An 18,747-nucleotide genomic window follows, 5' to 3' on the forward strand; every position below is an offset into this window, starting at 1 on the left:
CCAGGAACCTCTTGGTACACTGGCTGCATCACCGCGTCCCAGCCCAAGTGACCTCATGAGGCTCAGCTGGACTCGGAGAGGTAGCACAGACATGTAATGAACACAAGTGTCACGGAAAGTCTAAGGACGCTTGTTCCAGGGACTGCCTGGACAATGAAGAATTGGTGTGCCACCCCCTCTCTCGCCCCCCCAGCTGATGCCAAGGCGACTGGCCGGCCGCCGGCCCATGAATAGCAGGTCTGTTCCAGCAGCTGCGCGTCTCGGTCCAGCAAAAAGAGTCTCTGGGAGTGCAGAGTGTCCCTCTCCGCGAGCCGGCTGCAGAGGAAAGGAACTGAGGGCAAAAGGATGGCCTTGGAACGGGAGAGCATCAATCTGCAAGTGAGTCCATCTTGGGGATATACCCAGGGGAGGGAGAAGCGGGAGGGAAGATCCCCTGGTTCAGGGGAGATACCCACTGCTACTATAATTCTCTCCTTAGCTTTGGCAGACAATTCCCCTTGAAAACTCAATGCTGCTTTTTTCCTCTGTTCTCTGAAGAAAATCAGAATCTCTGCCCTGTTCTGCCAGGAGCTGTTATGAGCCTTTTTCCAGAAAAGTGAGGGTAAGAAGAGGGGAAGAGCTGCTTTTAGGGGAAGGAGGGGCAGCAGGGCAGAGGTTAGCCTTCAGCTCTCAGAAGGAGGCAGCACATACTTTCCAAGCTGCAAAAATCTGAGTCGTTCCTCATCCCTCAAAGCCTTCCTCTGTTTGGCAGAAAGTGCTTCCCATCTGGAGAGGAGGAAAAGAAACAAATACAGCAAATGTTGAGGGAGCACAGAGGCCAGGGTTTCCTATGCAGGATTTGTAGAGAAACAAAACTTTTTGGTGAAGCTCTTTCAATTCTCTGTGTTCCTCTTTTGAGTGTTTGTGTTTTTTAAGAAGGGTGTTTCTTGCGCTCAGCATGTGTTCTAGGAAAGGGCAACTACCCAAGTGTTTAGAAAAAGAAACTATTAGAGATGGAATGGAATCAGAAGCCCAGATCACAAACACCTGTCAAACTTCAGAAGTTCAAGTCCAGATTTGCACTTCAGACAACTCTGGAGAAGGGAAGATTACGAAGCATCGCCCAGGGCACAGCTTCCTACGTAGGTTGGCAGCAGGGTCCAAATTCTGCAGATGATTGTTGTGTCTGTAATGGTCCTTGAACTTGAAAGTAGAGAAGTCTGTCTGGGGTCACAATATTTCTTTGGCCTGTGTCAAAGAAAATAAAATTGAAAGATCTGTGCCCTTGGAAATAATCAGGGCAGTTATCCTTAATTAAAAAGACCAAGAATCCCTGGTCCTGCAAATGTATCTCCACTGAGATGCAGAGCAGTTTTGGAAGACCTGGAATAGTTATGCTCAGATAAGAGATATGATAACGGAGGAAGATACACAGGTAGCTCTGACAGTTGGTGAAAATGTACTCCTTTTAGGACTGAGAAAAAGAGAGGTTAGGCTTTCCTAGAACTAGGTAGGAAAGGGGGGGAAATATAGACATCATTAAGCCAGGAACTGGGGGCAAAGGGCAAAGAGGACCAGAAAATGAGGCTAAATAAAAAGTCAAAATAACTCCTTGTATATTAAATCATTATACCCAATGGAAAGTTTCAGGTCGATCATGGATTCGAAGCCTATTTTTCATAGGTGAAGAAATCAACTTCACCCATTCAAATGCTCATAAACTTCTGAAAAATCTTGGGGTTAGATTTTCCTCTTTCACCACAACTTGAGCCTTTACAATACTCAAATAGGTAAGCCCAGAAGGTCAAAGGTTCTTCAAGTTTCATACTTGAAATGAATATTCCTATCTGTTTCTAGAGCAGAAAGGTGTGGAGTGTTTCCATCCACCTCTACACAGGTCGCCACAACAAAAATAATGCTACTGAGATTTTCTTTGTGACACCTGACAGGGATTTCATGAAGCCACCAGACAGTACAAAATATACATGAATGCACATAGATTCCTGCATGTTTGTGACCAAAAAATACACAGTGCTGTCGGGGAGGGAAAGAGCATTACATATGACCACTTAGTGTGACAGATGCACTCAAGCCCTTAACCAAACTAGCGATAGTTCGGTTCATGGTCTCCAGGAGGTAAAGGCTTAAGCTGTAAATGGGACAAGAATTCCTCTAGTTTCAATCTTTTCTCTGAAAACCCACAAAGGAGCAGAGTGACACAGTGAGCATCGATGCATATGAGCTTGGAACACCGATCATGTGATTAACACATGAATAGCAGGTATATTTTCCAAGACTCATTTATCAAGGAACAAAGAAAGTTGTGGATAGAAGGAATCTCATGCATACCTTTCCCATTGCATGTAATTTGACTACAAGCCAACCACTTTATTCCATGAATATGATAACCTGAGGAAGCCTTCTTTGAGCTGTCTTGGCTAAGTAGCATGGCTGCATGGCCATGATCTCCCCTTGAGCTGGGATGCCCTGCAAGGTTGCTCCTTGAGGGAGAGAGACCTTTTACCAACAACAGACCTTTGGTAAGCGACTGGTATAGCGCATAACCTTGTAGTATAGTAACTTTGATTTGTGCCTTTGCAACTTTGATTTTGTCTTGGTAACTTTGATTTGTCCCTTGATAGTTTTGAATCATTGTTCAAATGATTGTGCCGTTCAGTAATAGAATGAACCTTGCAGTCTAACTTTGTTGTCACACTTTAACAACATCGTATTAAAACAACTTTCGTTAATAGCTTTGATGGGGATTCCTTAAGGGAACTAAATCACCCATTTGCAACAAATTGGTATATTCAGCCAGATCCTAAATCAGGATTCACACCATATAGCTAAGACAAGCAGAGGGCCCTAGCAATGAAGTGACTTGACAAGTGTGAGGTGAGAGAGGATTGATCAGTGATAGAGAAAAAAAAAGAAGCCTCTCAGTTGAAAGTACCTTTAAAAGCCTCTTTTGAGTCCCTGCTCTGAGCACTGAGCACAGAGCAGGTGTCTCCTTGAAAGTTCCCAGCTGTGGGTTTATGAAGAGCTTGTGGGAATGTGCACTGCACATTCTGGGGTGGTAATGCATGACTCAGTCCTCCTGAAAGAGCTCCTAGATGGAGCAGCAGAAACAGTCATGAAAGTTAACTATGATACAATACAGAAATAAGAACTTTTATTTATTCCTATTTATTTATTTACTCCTGTTTATTTATTTATTCCTGTGCCTGAAGCAGTTGCGCAGGACTGCTGGTATTTCTTGTACAGCATTCACATGGCTATGGCAGACAGGTATCGATAGAATGAAAACTAGCATAAGTGGGAGCTGGAAGAGGCAATGAAGATTTCAGAAAGCTCTAAGGAGAACTGATCAGTCCCCAACTTTTTTACCTATCCTAAAGCAGGAGAACAGGGGCTCACTCAGCAGAATTGAAAGTCTCAATAACAGGAGACACTCCCTCATCCAGCATGTCATCAGCTTGTGGAATTTGCCATCTCCTGGAGCAGGTTAGAAGGTCAAATATTAGAGAAAGCATTGAGAAGAGATTAGGAGGTCCAGTAACAATATTTACGTTATGCAAGCTAGAAAAGGTACTTTCAAATCCCATAAGCCAATAGCAGGATAAAAATAAATATGGTTTTCAGTTCCCTACAGGCAATGGCACAGTTGCTGACCAGACTGCAAGTGGTATCTTGCACTGGAGAAATTATACACCAACTGTCCATCAGTGAGACCTAGGACTGCTTTTTAACAGCAAGAAGTATCTCCTGTTAATCCACTTTCTCCCTCACAAAAGTTCTCTTGTTCTGTGTATTTCAAAGGAGTCAGTTTTCCAGTTCTGACTTCTAGGAAGACCAACAAAACCTCAAACTGTGCAGAGACATGCTAAAAGGAAATGGTACTGAAATGGGAAAAAAAGCCACAAGGCTGTAGAGCAGCCTCACCAGATTTGTACCAGCGGCAAAGGGCTAAGACAAAAAATAAAATCTGAATTAAAATATTTTAATAAAAAATATTAATTTACCCATCAAAAGATAAAAACTTATCATGAATTAGTTTGAATGATACATTTTTATTTCCAGACATCCCTATCTGTGGTTTCCAAACTTTCACTTTCCCCTGTTAAGTACCTGCATTGATGAGAAGCCAGGAAGGCAGATCAGTAACCTGATGAGATATGACAGAGTACCTGGGATCAGAAAAACATATTTGAGATAGAAACAAATAAAACAACCCAACAAGATCCTGTTACCAATTTATTTTTATGTCAGAAACAAAGGTTTATCAATTACAAGTGTGGCTTTGGTAGTCACACTCTGGCTGATTTATCTGTACTTCTTTATGCTGTTACTCCCCTTGACTCTCGCCTCCAATCCTTCCATAAAGAGGAGGAGGGAGCTATACAGGACCATTCTTTTCAGCAGCAAAAGACCCATTAAATCTGTTTTGCTGTGTATCTCAGCTGCTACAGTTCATGATCTGGCATCTTAACACAACCCTGTTTCATTGGTGATTTAAGCTAATGTACCAGGGTTTGAATAGGGGTGACTGAGACAACATCCATTCCACCACTCCCACCACAGCCGCAGTAACCAGGAGAGAGTCTGTGGACAGCTGAAATCAGTAACACTCACACATTAGTGCCACGGCTAAACCTGTCAGAGCCCCAGATGAATATAGCAGAATGGAGCAAAGATCGGGGCTGATACTTAATGGCTCCAGAGTTTTATTAAGTTTGTATTTTTCATTTTCTTATTCATGTATAAGTGTTATGTTCTGTATAAATGAATGTTTAAGTAATGTGTTTTCGATAGATGTCATCCATATTCACATTGCAGGAGAGGCTATGTATTGTATGTTGCATCTTTCTTTTTATAGTTTCTTACTCCTTGGATAAAAAAACTTACAATCCTCTGGGACAAGAAGCAGAAATCATACCTCACCATTTAGGGAATCATTCATACATCAGAAGTAAAAAAAAGTAAACAGATCAAATAATGATTCTGGAAAACAGACCCTACACGGATAATTTGTTGGCAGAAGCTGTTCGGCGAATACTTTGAATGCAAAATACATCTGCAGAAATTAAAGACAGGTTTACAAGCAACTTGAAAGGAAAAACGATTTTAAATAATTGCATAGTTTACTTCCAGTGCTCAGTTTTTGACAAGGTCTACAGCAGGTGGTTTTAGACAGGCAGATAAACCAAGTTAGCTGTAGCCATGACAGTGTGGACTTCTACAAAATGCCCATAAAACAAATGGAAAGTCCCACTTAGCACTGAAAATCCCATCCCCCACATCCCACTTTCAGTCTAGGTCTGATGAGGGGATGCAGGGAGTGTGTTCACAGCTGGGTTAAACTTCTAGTTTTGTGGGGGTTTTGTGGCTTTCATGTATGTCTTGAGGCTGTGATGTACTTAGAAGTTCATGGCTTGGGCACATATTTTCCTGATTCTGCAGCAACAGCCAGCTTGTGCTTTCTAGGTCCTTCTCTAGGACCTTTACTCTCCTTCTGCGATTTCCTACAATGGTAGCATTTTAATATCACCAGTTGAGCAATGTCCCTGCCCCAGGGGGCTTCAGTAGCATTATTTGGGTTCTGTAATTTGTCCCTGGATAATGATAGTCTGCATTGAGAGAGAGGAAGAGCACTTCAGAAAGAAAATCTCAGTGCTTCAGAAAGAGCCATCCCTATGACATCCCCATATGGTGTGAGCAACTCAACCATCAGGACTCTGAGGAACTTCTCTCACCATGCTTTTAACTAAACTAACACAATTTCTATAGCCCCTCAAACAGGATTCCATTTCCAAATCCCAGGAGTGCGCTCCACCACCTGCACTATTCATAGCTGGTAAAGCTGGCTCTTGGAGCTGAACTCAGGGAAAACTAACCACTTTTTGGCAGGGTTAGCATTCTGGTTTGCTGTCCTGCAGTGCTTCCCAGGAGGATCAGACAACTGCCAACTACTAGGACTGTGTGGCCGTGAGGGCATGTAGAGGCAGCGAAGGCCCAAACATGATTGCTGTCAGTGGTGGACATCACTCAGACTGCAAGATTTCAGACTGCTCCTTAAGAGTGAAGCCATTTGCAGGGCTAGCTAGAGTTTAGGCAGAGATTCACCATGCCCTGGTTTGTCAAAAGACAGGTGTAAAATAGGGTACCACACTTCAGAGCAAGAATGATCCTATGTTCTTCTCTCCCGGCTGCAGGGACATGAAAGTTTGTGTAGCATTACCTGTGCTGGTTCCAGAAACCATTAACACTCACATTGGAAGAGAGAGAGATAAGTGTGATCACAAAATGCTGAGTAGACTTTTTCTTACAGCCGGTACAATTGGTCCCTTGTTCTATAGTCAGATGTGGCATTTCTCCCCTCTCCTATACATTGCTCCTGCCTGCTCTCCCTAGACATGGCCAGCCTTCCCACTTAGGGTGAATGTTCAGCTTTCCCTTCCCAAACATTGGGATAATATTTTTCATCTTGAGGCACTGGACTACAGGTTTTAGGAACTGCTGTTAAATAGGATTCTTCCAAAGTGTTTAGGATTAGGGTAGGGTTAAGATAATCCTGCAGCAGAAAATGCTCCATCCCTGGCAGTGTTCAAGGCCAGGTTGGTGGATTCTTGGGTGACATGGTCTAGTGGAAGGTATCCCTGACCATGGCAGGGGGGTTGGAACTAGATGATCTTAAGGTCCTTTCCAAACAAAACCATTCTACGACCCTAAAAAAAAAAAACAACAAAAAAGGCAATAACATGTGCCATTAAACAGTAATTTCTGTTGGTATACCTAAAATGTTACCTCTCAGCACTACAAATTAGAGAAAGGAGGATGTACTGCCAAAGGACACTGACCCCAGGCCCAGGAGGCATGGGGTCTCCATGTAGGGATGAGAAATGCACAGGGCGTAGGGTAGAAAGATGGTGCCTATGCAGCATTGGGAGCCAAGGACACACAGGCCTTTGCATTGTAGAGGCCCCATGCCCCACCAAGAGTAGCAGCAAGTCAGTGCAGCTACACCCAGTGTGGAGGACAAGGTTAGTCAGCAGCCATACCAAACTATCCTAGTACGACCCTCCTGTGTGACAGAGGACACCAGCAGGACACCTTTCCCCCTGTTCCACCATGGCCTTCTCAACCTTTAGGGGTACCACCATGTACCTGTTTCACACGTTGAGATAGATACATCTCACCCACACTTGCACCTTGAAGATTTGAGTGCATAAGGACTGGGTTTTATTTAGTGAGCAGTCATAAATCTGGTTATGGTGGTGGCAGCACACGGTTCTTGGCCAGCAGTAAAACCTCCCACTGAAACATCTTTGTGAGAGTCCTCTGGACCATGAAGTACCTGTTAAACCACATCTAAATGGACTTTTGCATCTTTTGTCAAAAAGTTACCTCCCTCAGCTTCATTCCAGCCCACGCCTGAGAGCTGAAAACACATACCTGAAAAACAGGTACCCATAGCTGAAAACAGGTACAGCACCTCTCCTCATTTAGCCACTAAAAATTGAAGCCTCCAGCCCAAGTCACCACTTCTCAGCCCTGCTTGAAAAATATGCATTCATTTGTTATGTTTCTCCTCTGAGAACCAAAAATGGGCAATACTGCATGCATACATTAACCATACACAGAAGCGTGAGCTTCTCCAAGTACAAAAGGGTGCATGGGCATTTTCACTGTCGTTTTCCCATCCCTGGCTTATGAGTCAAATGTTTATAACACCCTCTCTGAGAAAAGGCAATACAAGAAATGAGCTCCACTACTGTAATCTAAACTGCCCCAGGTATGTAAACACATAACAGAAACATTTGAATTGGACACCAGAATGATGGAAGAGCCCATGTGCAGATGCTGCAAGATTCACATCACCAGTTACCATACACCTTGACACACTCCTTTGAACCGGGCAAGTTATAATTCCTTGTCAAATTACATGAATCAGATGTGTGACTCTATAATTACAGCTGTGAAAACCATTATACTCAGAATCTTAGAACTTTCTAGCCAAAATAACCCTTGGGGAAAAAAATTCTCATGAAGCTGCTTAGGTCAAGGTTCAGTGAGTGCTGGAAATTCTGGGGGAAACCTATTAGCAGGTTTAGAGAAATGAGAACAAGAAAATGAGGTGATGTACTTACTGGGTTCTGGATTGTTCGGGCCTTCTCTTTTTTTTCTTTAGGTTTTTAATATTTGCAAATATTTATGAATATTTGCAGGACTTTTCTCTTTGCACACACACAGCTCTAAATAATATTTTTGAGGATTAACCCCGAATTCACCGCAGACCTTAGTTATATGAGAAAAATAACTGCTCCCACCAATCTAACGAGAGGCAAAGGTCAACCAACCCTATGTTCAATAAGAACGTAGGTTCTTCTGTAACCTATGTTTTAATGAAGGAATGTTTCTGCAGAAAATAACAACAAAGTGATACTCTGTGCTCTCATTGGACTTGAGCGAGAAGGAAGTGCTGCTGTACCTAGTTCCCCAGGCATTTTATAAATATCAATAAATTTAGTTTCACAATACCCACAATGAGCGAGAGGTGTTTACCTGCTTATTTTACAGATATTAAGTCATGACAAAGACAGTTAAATGGCCACTGATGTACCCAAGGTTACACAAGTAGAAAGTGACAGAAGCAGGAAGACTGAGCATCTCTGTAAGGATGGGTAGATTGACATGGAGCAGCAATGTGTTCTGGGGTTTCATCTCTATGTCCCACTGGCTAAACTCTTAACCTCCATTTTTTGAAGAAATTGTTAAAGATTGTTTTATTTAGCCATCAGAGACCACTCTGTTTCTTCACATGACACAAAGAAGAACATTAACTGAAGCTGACCCGGTAAGAGACCAAACATAATTCTTTCCCTGCTGAATGTAACTTCAGCATCAACTGGAAACAAATTTTGACACACTTTCAAAAGTTCAGGCGCACAGCTGTGTTTGTACCTCTTTCTCGGTCAGAGCTAGAGTCGTGTTCAACCGTGTTGGTGTAGGAAGCAAACCCCAAAGCCAAAGTGAAACAAACTAAATTACATTAAACATAAACTCTGACTCAGGATGACCGCACAAGTCCTTGGTCCAACCATTCTACTTCAAGATTGCACCTTTTTTTTTTTAGCTGATTCAGGAGGAAATGTTCCTGCATGCCCCTGTATGATTTCAGGCTGTGGCCAAACACTTTTTGCTGACTGGAGCTGAATCACTGAAGGGGGGAGGTTCATCCTTGTTATCACCATCAATTATTATTGCTGCCCTAATGCAATTGCCCAAAGTAATCGCTCTATCAAGACTGTCTGGGCTAGGAAACCTCCATTACTGAGGATCCAGATCATTGTGAAAGAGCTTGCTTAAGCACTATGCAATTATGTCATCTAAGGAAAAAAGACGTCCAGACAGAGACAGAAGTAGCAGCTCCTTTAGACAGGCTTTCATTCATATAGCAATGGGGTAATCATTTTCATTCTTGGATGTTTCTTGGCTGGTCATGTTAGCTGGAAATCTAGTTATTCTGGGACGATCAGAAGACCATGAGATGTACAATCTGGGTTCTTCATAACTTAGATGGAAAGAGTAACAGACACAAACACAAATGCAATAGAAAATATTCCTGAATAATATATGCATCTGTTGGTTTTTTCCCACCTTTTGCCCATGTGGTACCTTGACTTGCAATCAATTCTTAAAGAGACATTTAGCAAAGGATTAATATGCTACAAGAAAATATAATATGCTGCTGTTTTCTTTCAGCAGAAACAGATTTGTACTCCATCTTCATCTCCATGTGCTAGATTCTTGGGAGCTGATTCTAGACCAGTTCCTTAAGCAGTCCCCATTTCTGGTATGGGGCTGTGAAAAAGTTGCCAAAGGGAGTTGTGTCAAAGGGTTTTTACTTTGCTCTTAATGGCTACACGTACAGTCTGAAGGAATCTGAAGCTCTTACAAAATGTGGTTTCCCCTCTGGTGTTTGCTGTTCAGCTGGCTCAGCAGCTCAACCATTTAAAACCATTGTGAGTGGATTTAGCACTTGTGAAATAATGCTGGCCTATTCAGATCCAGAGAGGGATGGGCAAAGTCAACCCACACAGTAAAAGCCCCTCTTCTGTCCTTCTCAGATGAGGAGCCAGGGTGCAATGGGTTTTGAGGAGAAAACTACGTGTATCCCAGTATAGCTACACAGAACTTGGGGGAAAGAGATATGGGCCTACCAAAATAAAAAAGCTAACACTCTCTCAGATGAGGCAATATCTTCAGCATCAAAGAAAAAACAAAAGCAGAAGCAAAAGTGAGGGAAAAAAATATAAAAATAAAAAGAAAAATCCCGAAACAAACACGCCAAAACACACCTACTTAAGAAGGGGAAGCAAATCATGAAGGAGAGGAAAATAATAGAGTGCAGCCCCAGAAGAGAGCTCCTGTGAGACCACAAAATGACACATTATGAGTGCTAGTAAGCAAATGAGGGGAAGGGATACAGAGAACTGAGTCCTGGAGGTCTCTGTCACCAGAAATCAGAGATGGAGCTCCCATCTCCGTCCTAACCCGAGCTACTAAGTATAGCAAGAGGTGTGTTTCATCTCTGAGCTGATCTAATGCTCAATTATTCTGCTGAGACCATGAAAAAAAAAAAAGCGATAAGTAAAGCCATCTCTGATGTGGATAGCATTGCAGGCACGGTGTAGATCTGTATCTTTACACAGAGGTTTGAACTCTAGACCAGGCTCAGACAGGCAACTCAAAAGCAGATGGCAACAGGTCTTGGTGGCTACTAATTAGATTAGCTTTTGGTTAGCAATGTTAAGGTCGAGCTGAGTAATCCTCTGGTTCATTTCCAACCCCCTCTGAGCTACCTTCAGCCACAAGCCTCCAGGCATCGCCCTGAATTACTGAACCGGGTCAGTCTTACAGTGTTCACCCTTCTGGGCCATGGCAAAATAGTTCTCTTGTGGATCCCCAGGAGGGAGCATGGGATCACGCCTCGGATGACTGCCAGCGTGGTGGTGAGCTCAGGTGTTTACAGCCAGGGTGGGACAGGGTCGTTTTAAAGAGCTTCCTCTTGCCTCACTCGCACAATGTACAAACAGGGACATTATCTCTCCTGTGGGAGCAACTGACTCAGATGCTTGGCCAGCTGCAGGGAAAGGTGTCCCCATAGCTGCCAGCAGCAAAGAATAGCTAAAAAAGTAAAAGATGCATCACTCTGTGGCTGCGAATGATAACAACACAATCCTCTTTATTCCGATCCAAAAGCCATTTTTTTCTTCCTTTGTTCCCCTCCCTGTTTTTTCCTCTCTGATGAGCTGTTGCTCAGCTAGGAGCCCAGTCTGTCTGTTATTGGTGTGCCTAACATCATTTTTAAATTCCTCCCATTTTTTTTTTTTTTTTATTTTACATGTTATCAAATGACTTACGAAAATTAAAGTTCAGCCAAATAAACCTCAAAGGAGTTACACAAGAGCTAGAGCACAGGGCTTTACAATGAGCCGTGTACAATTAACCACGTATGTCTACGGACTTGATAAATCTGTTTATGAAGTACACTGGGGTACATAGTGTTGCAGATCTGTCTGGAGCAGTCTGAAAAGATACTGTTCCCAGTGGCTACCCTTTAATCAGAGACACTGCTTCCATTCTTGACCCCTTGGAGAAATAAGAGACAGTAAGGAATCTAGCAGAGTAACTCCTCTGGCTCTATCGGCTATTTCCATACATGATACAGTTGTACCCTGCTCATGACAAAGTACTTCGTAATTTGCTATCATCTTCTGAGTGGGTGTAACTGTAAGGCTGATTCAGCAGAAAGGAGAGCAACAGTTGTGGGAAGTTTGTCTTAGAACCAGCAAAACGCACAGGCTGAGAGAAGGCTGTGATTTACCGATCGCAATCTTTGTATGGAAAGATCTATACAGACCTTTGAAGGCCCTCTTCTCCTCCTGGTGCATTGTAGGACTTTGTGACTCCTCTTGGTTTTGCTATAGATAAGATTCTGCAGGCACAAAACTGTGGGAATACTGTATCTGTTACCAAGCAGCATTCAGTCTGCCTTTTGCCCAAGGCACCTGTATTACGTACACAATCAATGCTAACATGTTGATACCTGTGAGCAGAGGGAAATTCACATTCTGTACTCAAATGCTGCAGGAGCTGAGGTGTTAGGAGGATGTATGAAATCAAGGAAGGGAGGGCAGGGAAGGAAGGACTTTGCAGTTACGTTCAAATGTAATAGGTGTATCTGAGTGAAGGCCTTCAAGATGGAAGATTGCAAGAGGTGTCCTTTGAGGCACTGTTTCTTCACAAGGGAGGTTACAAGGTAAAACCTCTTCAAAAGGCCCAACAAAAACAAGACTATTTGGTGCCAGGGTCAAGAACTGAGGAGAACAATTGCAATAATCTCACTAAATGTTTATCTTAGGTAAATATTTATTTTAGGTAGGGATAAATATAGATTTAGAGTCACTGGTCATGATAATCATCCTAATTGGTGGAAACATGTTTCTTTTGCTCATCTTTCTTGGTCATATCAGCAACAGCATCAAGGTGTCCAAATAGGATATGAGAAACTGAGTAAGAAAAAAGGAGCAGACTGACATTTGGTTTTGTCTGGTTTGGTTTGGGTTTTTGCCAGAAAAAATAGATTGTAAAGAGTGCACAAAAAGGCACTACGAAACCCCTTCACAGTTTGCAGTCACTGCACAACTTATTGGCAAAGAGGAGCCGCTCCAATTACAGTGAGCTCTGCTGGGGGAGGCAGAAACCAGGAAAGGAAGAGTGTGATCAAACGAGAATAGACTGTAGGGGTAAACTCCTCCATCACCTTCTGCTAGGTATGTGTAAATGTTTCACTGCACAACTGAAACCATGCAGTGAAGATAATATGAGCTATTTCTCTGAGCCCAGGCCAATTAATGACCGTCACAACCACCCTGACACTACAAACACTGGCATCCAGAGCCTAGACTGCTCCACATGGTCTGGGTTTTTTTAACTCCTTCTTCCTAACTCTCCTATCCCTCCTCAAACACCTAGGAGTTCACTTGAATGCAGCTTTTTGGCTACCCCCTTGCAAGAATCCAGCTCTGATACAAAATACATACTGATTGAACCCCACTTGAAATCCAGGGCATTTGTTCTGCATCAGTGGTCCCCACTTCTTTTGTCCCTAGGCCATTTTGAAGTGAGAAACAGGATAAACACCAAATACAGTGACAAAGGAATCAGAAGAAAATTCATTTCCTGCAAAATTTTGTTTCCCACCCCCGAAACTTCTATGTTCAGTGGTTGAATGTGAATGTGCTTCAGAAGAAGACTATATTTGCAGAATTTGGGCATTCAGTTGTCAGAGAAATGGTTATTCCGCTTTAATCTTTTCCCATTCCTATTCTGGCCCAGAGGCATTTGCTTCTCCAGCACAGTCTCGTAAGAAGGCCTCATTTGCTACACCCCTTCCCAGAGGTCTCTCAGAGCTACATCTACTCAGGAGATCTCTGAAAAACACAATTGTCACTAACGGGATTTGGGCCTCCCTTTAATTTCTGCCATGCTGTACTATAGCTCCTCATTATAAAGTTAGCTTCTTAAAGGTTCTTTGTCTCTGCAGGGTGGAAAGTTGCTGACTGAATGTCTGGGTCCAATTTTCCACCAGTCTTCCTTTAACTGGCCATTCTCAGCTATGCAAAGTGTTTGCATAATGCTACGAGATCATTCACATCAATCTTATTTAACATTTTGAACCTGTTTTGCAAAGGGGTTAATGAGAAAACAAAACACAACCTGAATAATAAGTCACCAGAAGAAAGTACAAGCCTAATCTTTTAATATAGAGCCTGAACAGCAGCTCTTTTCACAGAGGGAAGAGAACTGACATTTTTTTCTAATCTGAGAATGCAATTCCCAGGGACAGTGCATGAGAAAACAGCAGTAATCTACAGAACACCCAGGAACAGTTGTTGAAAGATTCTCAGGGTGTTACTTTTGGCAGGACATCGGGTTCCAAAATAACCCACTGAAAACACTAGACCAAAAACAATAATAATAATATTTTACACAGATGAAGTGTCTTTCATCTAAGGGTCACAAAAGGCTCCTGCAAATGGTGAATGATCTCCTTGAGGACAGGTAAATGAAATTGATGCTCCAAAGATGTTGCCACTGATTTACTGATTTAGAAGATGGGCTATTGTGTACAGTGTTAGAGGGTACAGAAAGAAAAGAGTTAACATGTATAGGCAAGCTTGGGAGCATTCTTTGTAGTGAGCTTGCATAGACATAGTAACCTATTTTTTAATGTTCTCAGTAAATCAACTGCTGACATTCCACACACACAATTTGAGCACCTGTACACAAATCAGGTAACCAGAGATTACACTGTGCAAATACACAAAGTGCTAGGTGAGTTCATGCACAGCTACTTTACTCTAATGTGAAATTCTATATACTGTGCTTGCAGTTCCTGCTTGGCATGCTCTTGTGTGTTTTCTGAGACCAATTTAGGACTTTAAAAATGTGTATAACCATACATAAGACCATGAAAAGTTAGGGTCTTGAAAGAAGAGATCGGTGTAGGCCACGTATGAACTGCTAGAGTTTTTGGATCCAGACCCACACTTTGCACTGTTAGCCTGTCTCTCTGGGAAACCATTGACATGCGGCCCAGAGTGAGGCAGCATCTTGGGGTTTGTGAAAGGGTGCCACAGCATGCAATCTCAGCCTGTATTTCATATACCATACAGTGAAGATGTTGCTGGTGGTGTTATAGTGGGAAAACTTTCAGTGGAAATACAGCTTCTACTGCATCCTTAACAGCTTATGTGGCTTAACTGGATTGCTTATGCCTCTTTGGCACAAGTATACCATCAGATGTTCCTGTACTGACCTTACCTAAGTGACCTTAAGAGGACAACGTATACTGAGATAAGTGGTGCCTTTCCTACATGTCTTTCAGTGTATAGCTCACGTGAGGATTATATCTTGCTGTTTGTAGCCGTTTCCAGAGTCATCACCACCCTTACTTCCCAGCATTCTCATCAAGCAGCAAAAGCTATTGAGAAGTCATTGTCTGTGCCCTGAACACACAGACACATGAAATTCCTACTCACTGTTTACATGAAGGAAATTATGTGAAACAAGTCATGTTTCCTCTGTGTCATAAGGGTAACAACAATAGCAACAAAGGTTCTGTCATGACACCACCAGTCTAAGGCAATGACTAACAACTAGAAACATTAGATATCAGGATGATCTAATAGCCTGTTGCTCCCAAAAGAGGGAGGCTCTGCTCCTCTTCAGCCTATGACCCATTGCTCCCTTCTTATCTTCTGCTCCCAGAGACACATCCCACCTTGCCCTTGTCCTGGCTTTTGCCAAACCTTTCTCAAAACAATCAGCTTATGAAAGCTGCAGAAAATGGACTTTTTTTTTCCCCTAATTTGGCTTGGCTTAATGAGCTGAATTGGCTTAGCGCAGGCTCTTAGAACAGCAAGAGTGCAAGAGAGCACAAGACTCATAGCAGGAGCATTTTGCTCTGGACTCATAGGTCATCATAGCTTCAAGGTGTTACCCTCGGAGTTATGCAGAAAATGATCTCTTGCTGATAGTTTCACTTTCTCATGTGAAACTATCAGCAAGCTATAGCTGATAGTTATAATGTGAAACTATAAGCAAGTTTTAAAGCTATAGATGACCATAACTACTTTCTGAGATAATGTGGTCAAGTCAAGAAGGGGATAAGCAGAATAACTGGTATAATTCAGAAGTTGCATTCGGATACAAATACAAATGAGAATAATTCTGTCCTGTTAGAGCTGTACCATGTGAAACCACAAAAGAATGAAGAGAGGCAGTTAGAACTGATGATACACAACTGGAATAGAATTTATGGGGTGAAACCATATATGTGTGCTTGTACCTTTCAGCACTCAGTTTCTGCACAGAGAGGGTAGGTGTGTAACTGCTATAATTGGACACAGGTTAGAAGTTTACAGACTGGTCTTAGCAGCTGTATTTGGAAGCTAAGTTCTGAGAAAGCAAACCGTCCTCATCTCTATAGATTTTGGTTTTGAACAACCCTATAGTTATGGGCAGAGATTAGAGAGATTTTTGTGGTAGTAAAAGAATGGTTTGGAATTTCTCACCAGCCATCTGCCCTCAAAACTTAGCAGATGACTCACTGGAACTCACCTCCATTTGTTACTGCGCGAAAACTTTTATCTCCTCAGCTTCTTGTAAAGTTCCACTCTGCATCTTTCAGAAGCAGAGCCTGTTCTAATATGAAAGAACAAACAATGTAGGAAGCATAACTCAGAATTCAAGTTTTCAAAAGCACTCATGTTAAATTCCAGCTGAGCTAAGATGCACGTATGCACAGAGGCATTTGCACGCATAAATCACGGCTTGCTTACGTCTGGCACATGCAAAGAGCACACTGCTTAGCACGCTGTTTAAATGCGCTTCGACTACTGGACTGCATTCAAGTCTGCAGGTAATTTTAAAGAACTTTCTTTGCAGCCAGGAGACACAAAACCTTACTCAGTATTTTCATGATATTCTTAGGCATCAAAGATGCTCACTGTTGCCTGCCATTTCCTGATGAAGCTTCTGCAGCCTTCCATCTGCAGGATTGTCAAAATAGGTGCTTTTCATTGTCAGGAAGTAGAAAAGCTATCCATCTCCATATCACAGATGTTATTCATTTACCCTGCAGAAGTTTGAAGCAATACTTATAAGCAATCACATTTCCTAAGCTAACTCTATAGTTCGACCAAGCTCCAATGTCAAGTAAAGCAGCTATCTAAAGCAGCAAGTAGATATACCGTCTTACCCAGATTGAATGGTTATTGCAGTCTCACAGAAGCCACTCACCATTTTCCTTGCATATTTATTCCCAGCTATGAACGATACGGCCAGAGAAGTTCAAGCTAAAAATATCAAACTGGTGCCACACCTAGATTTTTCTTACTGCCTTGTACCAGATTAAGTGCAAATCAATTGAATTTTCCTGAGTGGTTTGTGAAAACCCAGCAGTCAGTACAACATTGATCATAGCTCTTGAAACTGTACTTGTTTTCCTCTGTAAGTGGGGCAGATTCCTTCTGGGTCCTGAATGATAGCTTTTGAGAGAGGAATATTTCTTTTACTCTCAACCTGGAAATTCACAATCTGCTCAGAACTGCTTTCAAGTTATGCAAGTCCAGATCTGTACTTCTTTCATAATTGCCTACCATGGTAACAAATAGGGCAGCGCCATGTCTGGTCCCTCAAGCTCTGTACTTGTGCCAAAGACAACCAGTTATACTGGCATCATTAATTTTGATGCATTAATAACACAACAGCTTTTGTCTTTACCAGCCAGCATATTTGCCAGTAAGATTCATCAAACATAATTTAGCAAACTCCTTTCCTCTGTTAACAGGGAGAACGATCCTGGAGTTTAAAGAACACAGGAGGAACCTTCATTTAGGGATTAATCATCACTCTATAACTGCTGCAAAATTCACACTCCAGGCTCTGATTTAGTTATACACAGTAATTGTGGCTTGCTAATTAAGGACAACATAGCTGTTAGCCTTTCTTCTTTTAGGTTCTTAAATTGCTGATTTAAACTTCTCTCAGTGTGAGAAGCATTGCTAAATAATCTGAAGTGTGAAATAGCAAGGACATTTGCATCTCCAGCCAAACCCACAGAGACAGGAAAGAAAGGCATGATTTACATTCAGTACCTCAACCTATAACCTGGAGCACATCTGGAACTCTTCAACACCAACCTCCGCTCCATGAAGAGGGACTTTTCTCCTTTTGACTATATTTGTTGTCACTGAGGGGGTGTTAGCTTGAAATTATCTGTTGCCTCCTATGGCTGTATATGAGACAAAGCAAGAAATACTGCAGAGACATGTGAAGTTGGCACTTGCAAAGCCTTTTGGAACTCAGTTGAAATTTGTCTTGATCTTTCACTGGGGTACCTAAACAGGTGCCCTGCTTTTCAGCCCATGCAGGTTTTCCCATAGATCCTGAGACACTATTTATTGCAAACTGAGATGAAAAGAAAGTAGTTTCTCCATGTTACTTAAGAAAGAAAAAAGTAACTTCACTTTTGAATTCCAAAGTTGATTTCAGCGGGTCCTGCTTTTTTATCAGTCCCAATAAAGCTACTCTTATGGTAGAAAGAAGATAATTTACAAGGTTCAGTCCACCACTGAAGATGTTAGCAGACTAGCATCTGCTGGATGTTAGCCTGGTCCCTAACAAGTGGAGCTTGGTGAAGTTCAGTAATGCTTCTGAATGGCTGGGATCATGGGATGACAGCTTAGTTCCGCTTGAGTCATACAACATTTCTTCTCATCATATACTATTAAGAAAACCACAATTAACTGACTTTATAACTCTGTACAAAATTTTTATTTTTGTGATTCCTTTCAGCCTGCGCTGGATTTGGTAGCAGTTATCAAATAACAGTTACGAATTGGTAACAGTTATCAAATTTGATGTTAATATTGATTCAGTTGCCTCAAATTGTTGACATACTTTTTCCCCAAATTTTCACTTTGTTCACTCTTTTATGCTACCAAGACTTGGCAATCCCTTTGTAGATGCAGAGTTATTGCCCATAAATAAATAAGAAGAATTAAAAGCACACAAGACCACTTGCTGTACCAAAATAAAGCTGTCAAGATTACATGGCAGTATGTAAAATGTGCAGAGATGTAAGAGGAGATGGACGATAACCCTGGAGGCAGCGGCAGAATGTATTGTGTGCACAGG

The 18,747-nt window shown here is 42.1% G+C and overlaps 1 protein-coding gene across 1 annotated transcript in view; it reads left to right on the forward strand.

Annotated features, from left to right (window-relative positions):
* The first annotated feature begins 220 nt into the window (after positions 1–220).
* The window catches only part of NINJ2 (ninjurin 2), a 48,499-nt gene continuing 29,972 nt past the window's right edge, over positions 221–18,747 (forward strand). Inside the window, exon 1 of the mRNA XM_057428104.1 lies at positions 221–378. Coding sequence (XP_057284087.1) covers positions 346–378 — 33 coding nt within the window. The 5' untranslated portion in view covers positions 221–345. The remainder of the gene's footprint in view (positions 379–18,747) is intronic.

Source organism: Pezoporus wallicus, unplaced genomic scaffold (genome assembly GCF_028554395.1).
Source record: "Pezoporus wallicus isolate ANWC-B61680 ecotype Strahan unplaced genomic scaffold, APGP_CSIRO_Pwel_v1 contig_2908, whole genome shotgun sequence".
NCBI classification, from domain to species: domain Eukaryota; kingdom Metazoa; phylum Chordata; class Aves; order Psittaciformes; family Psittacidae; genus Pezoporus; species Pezoporus wallicus.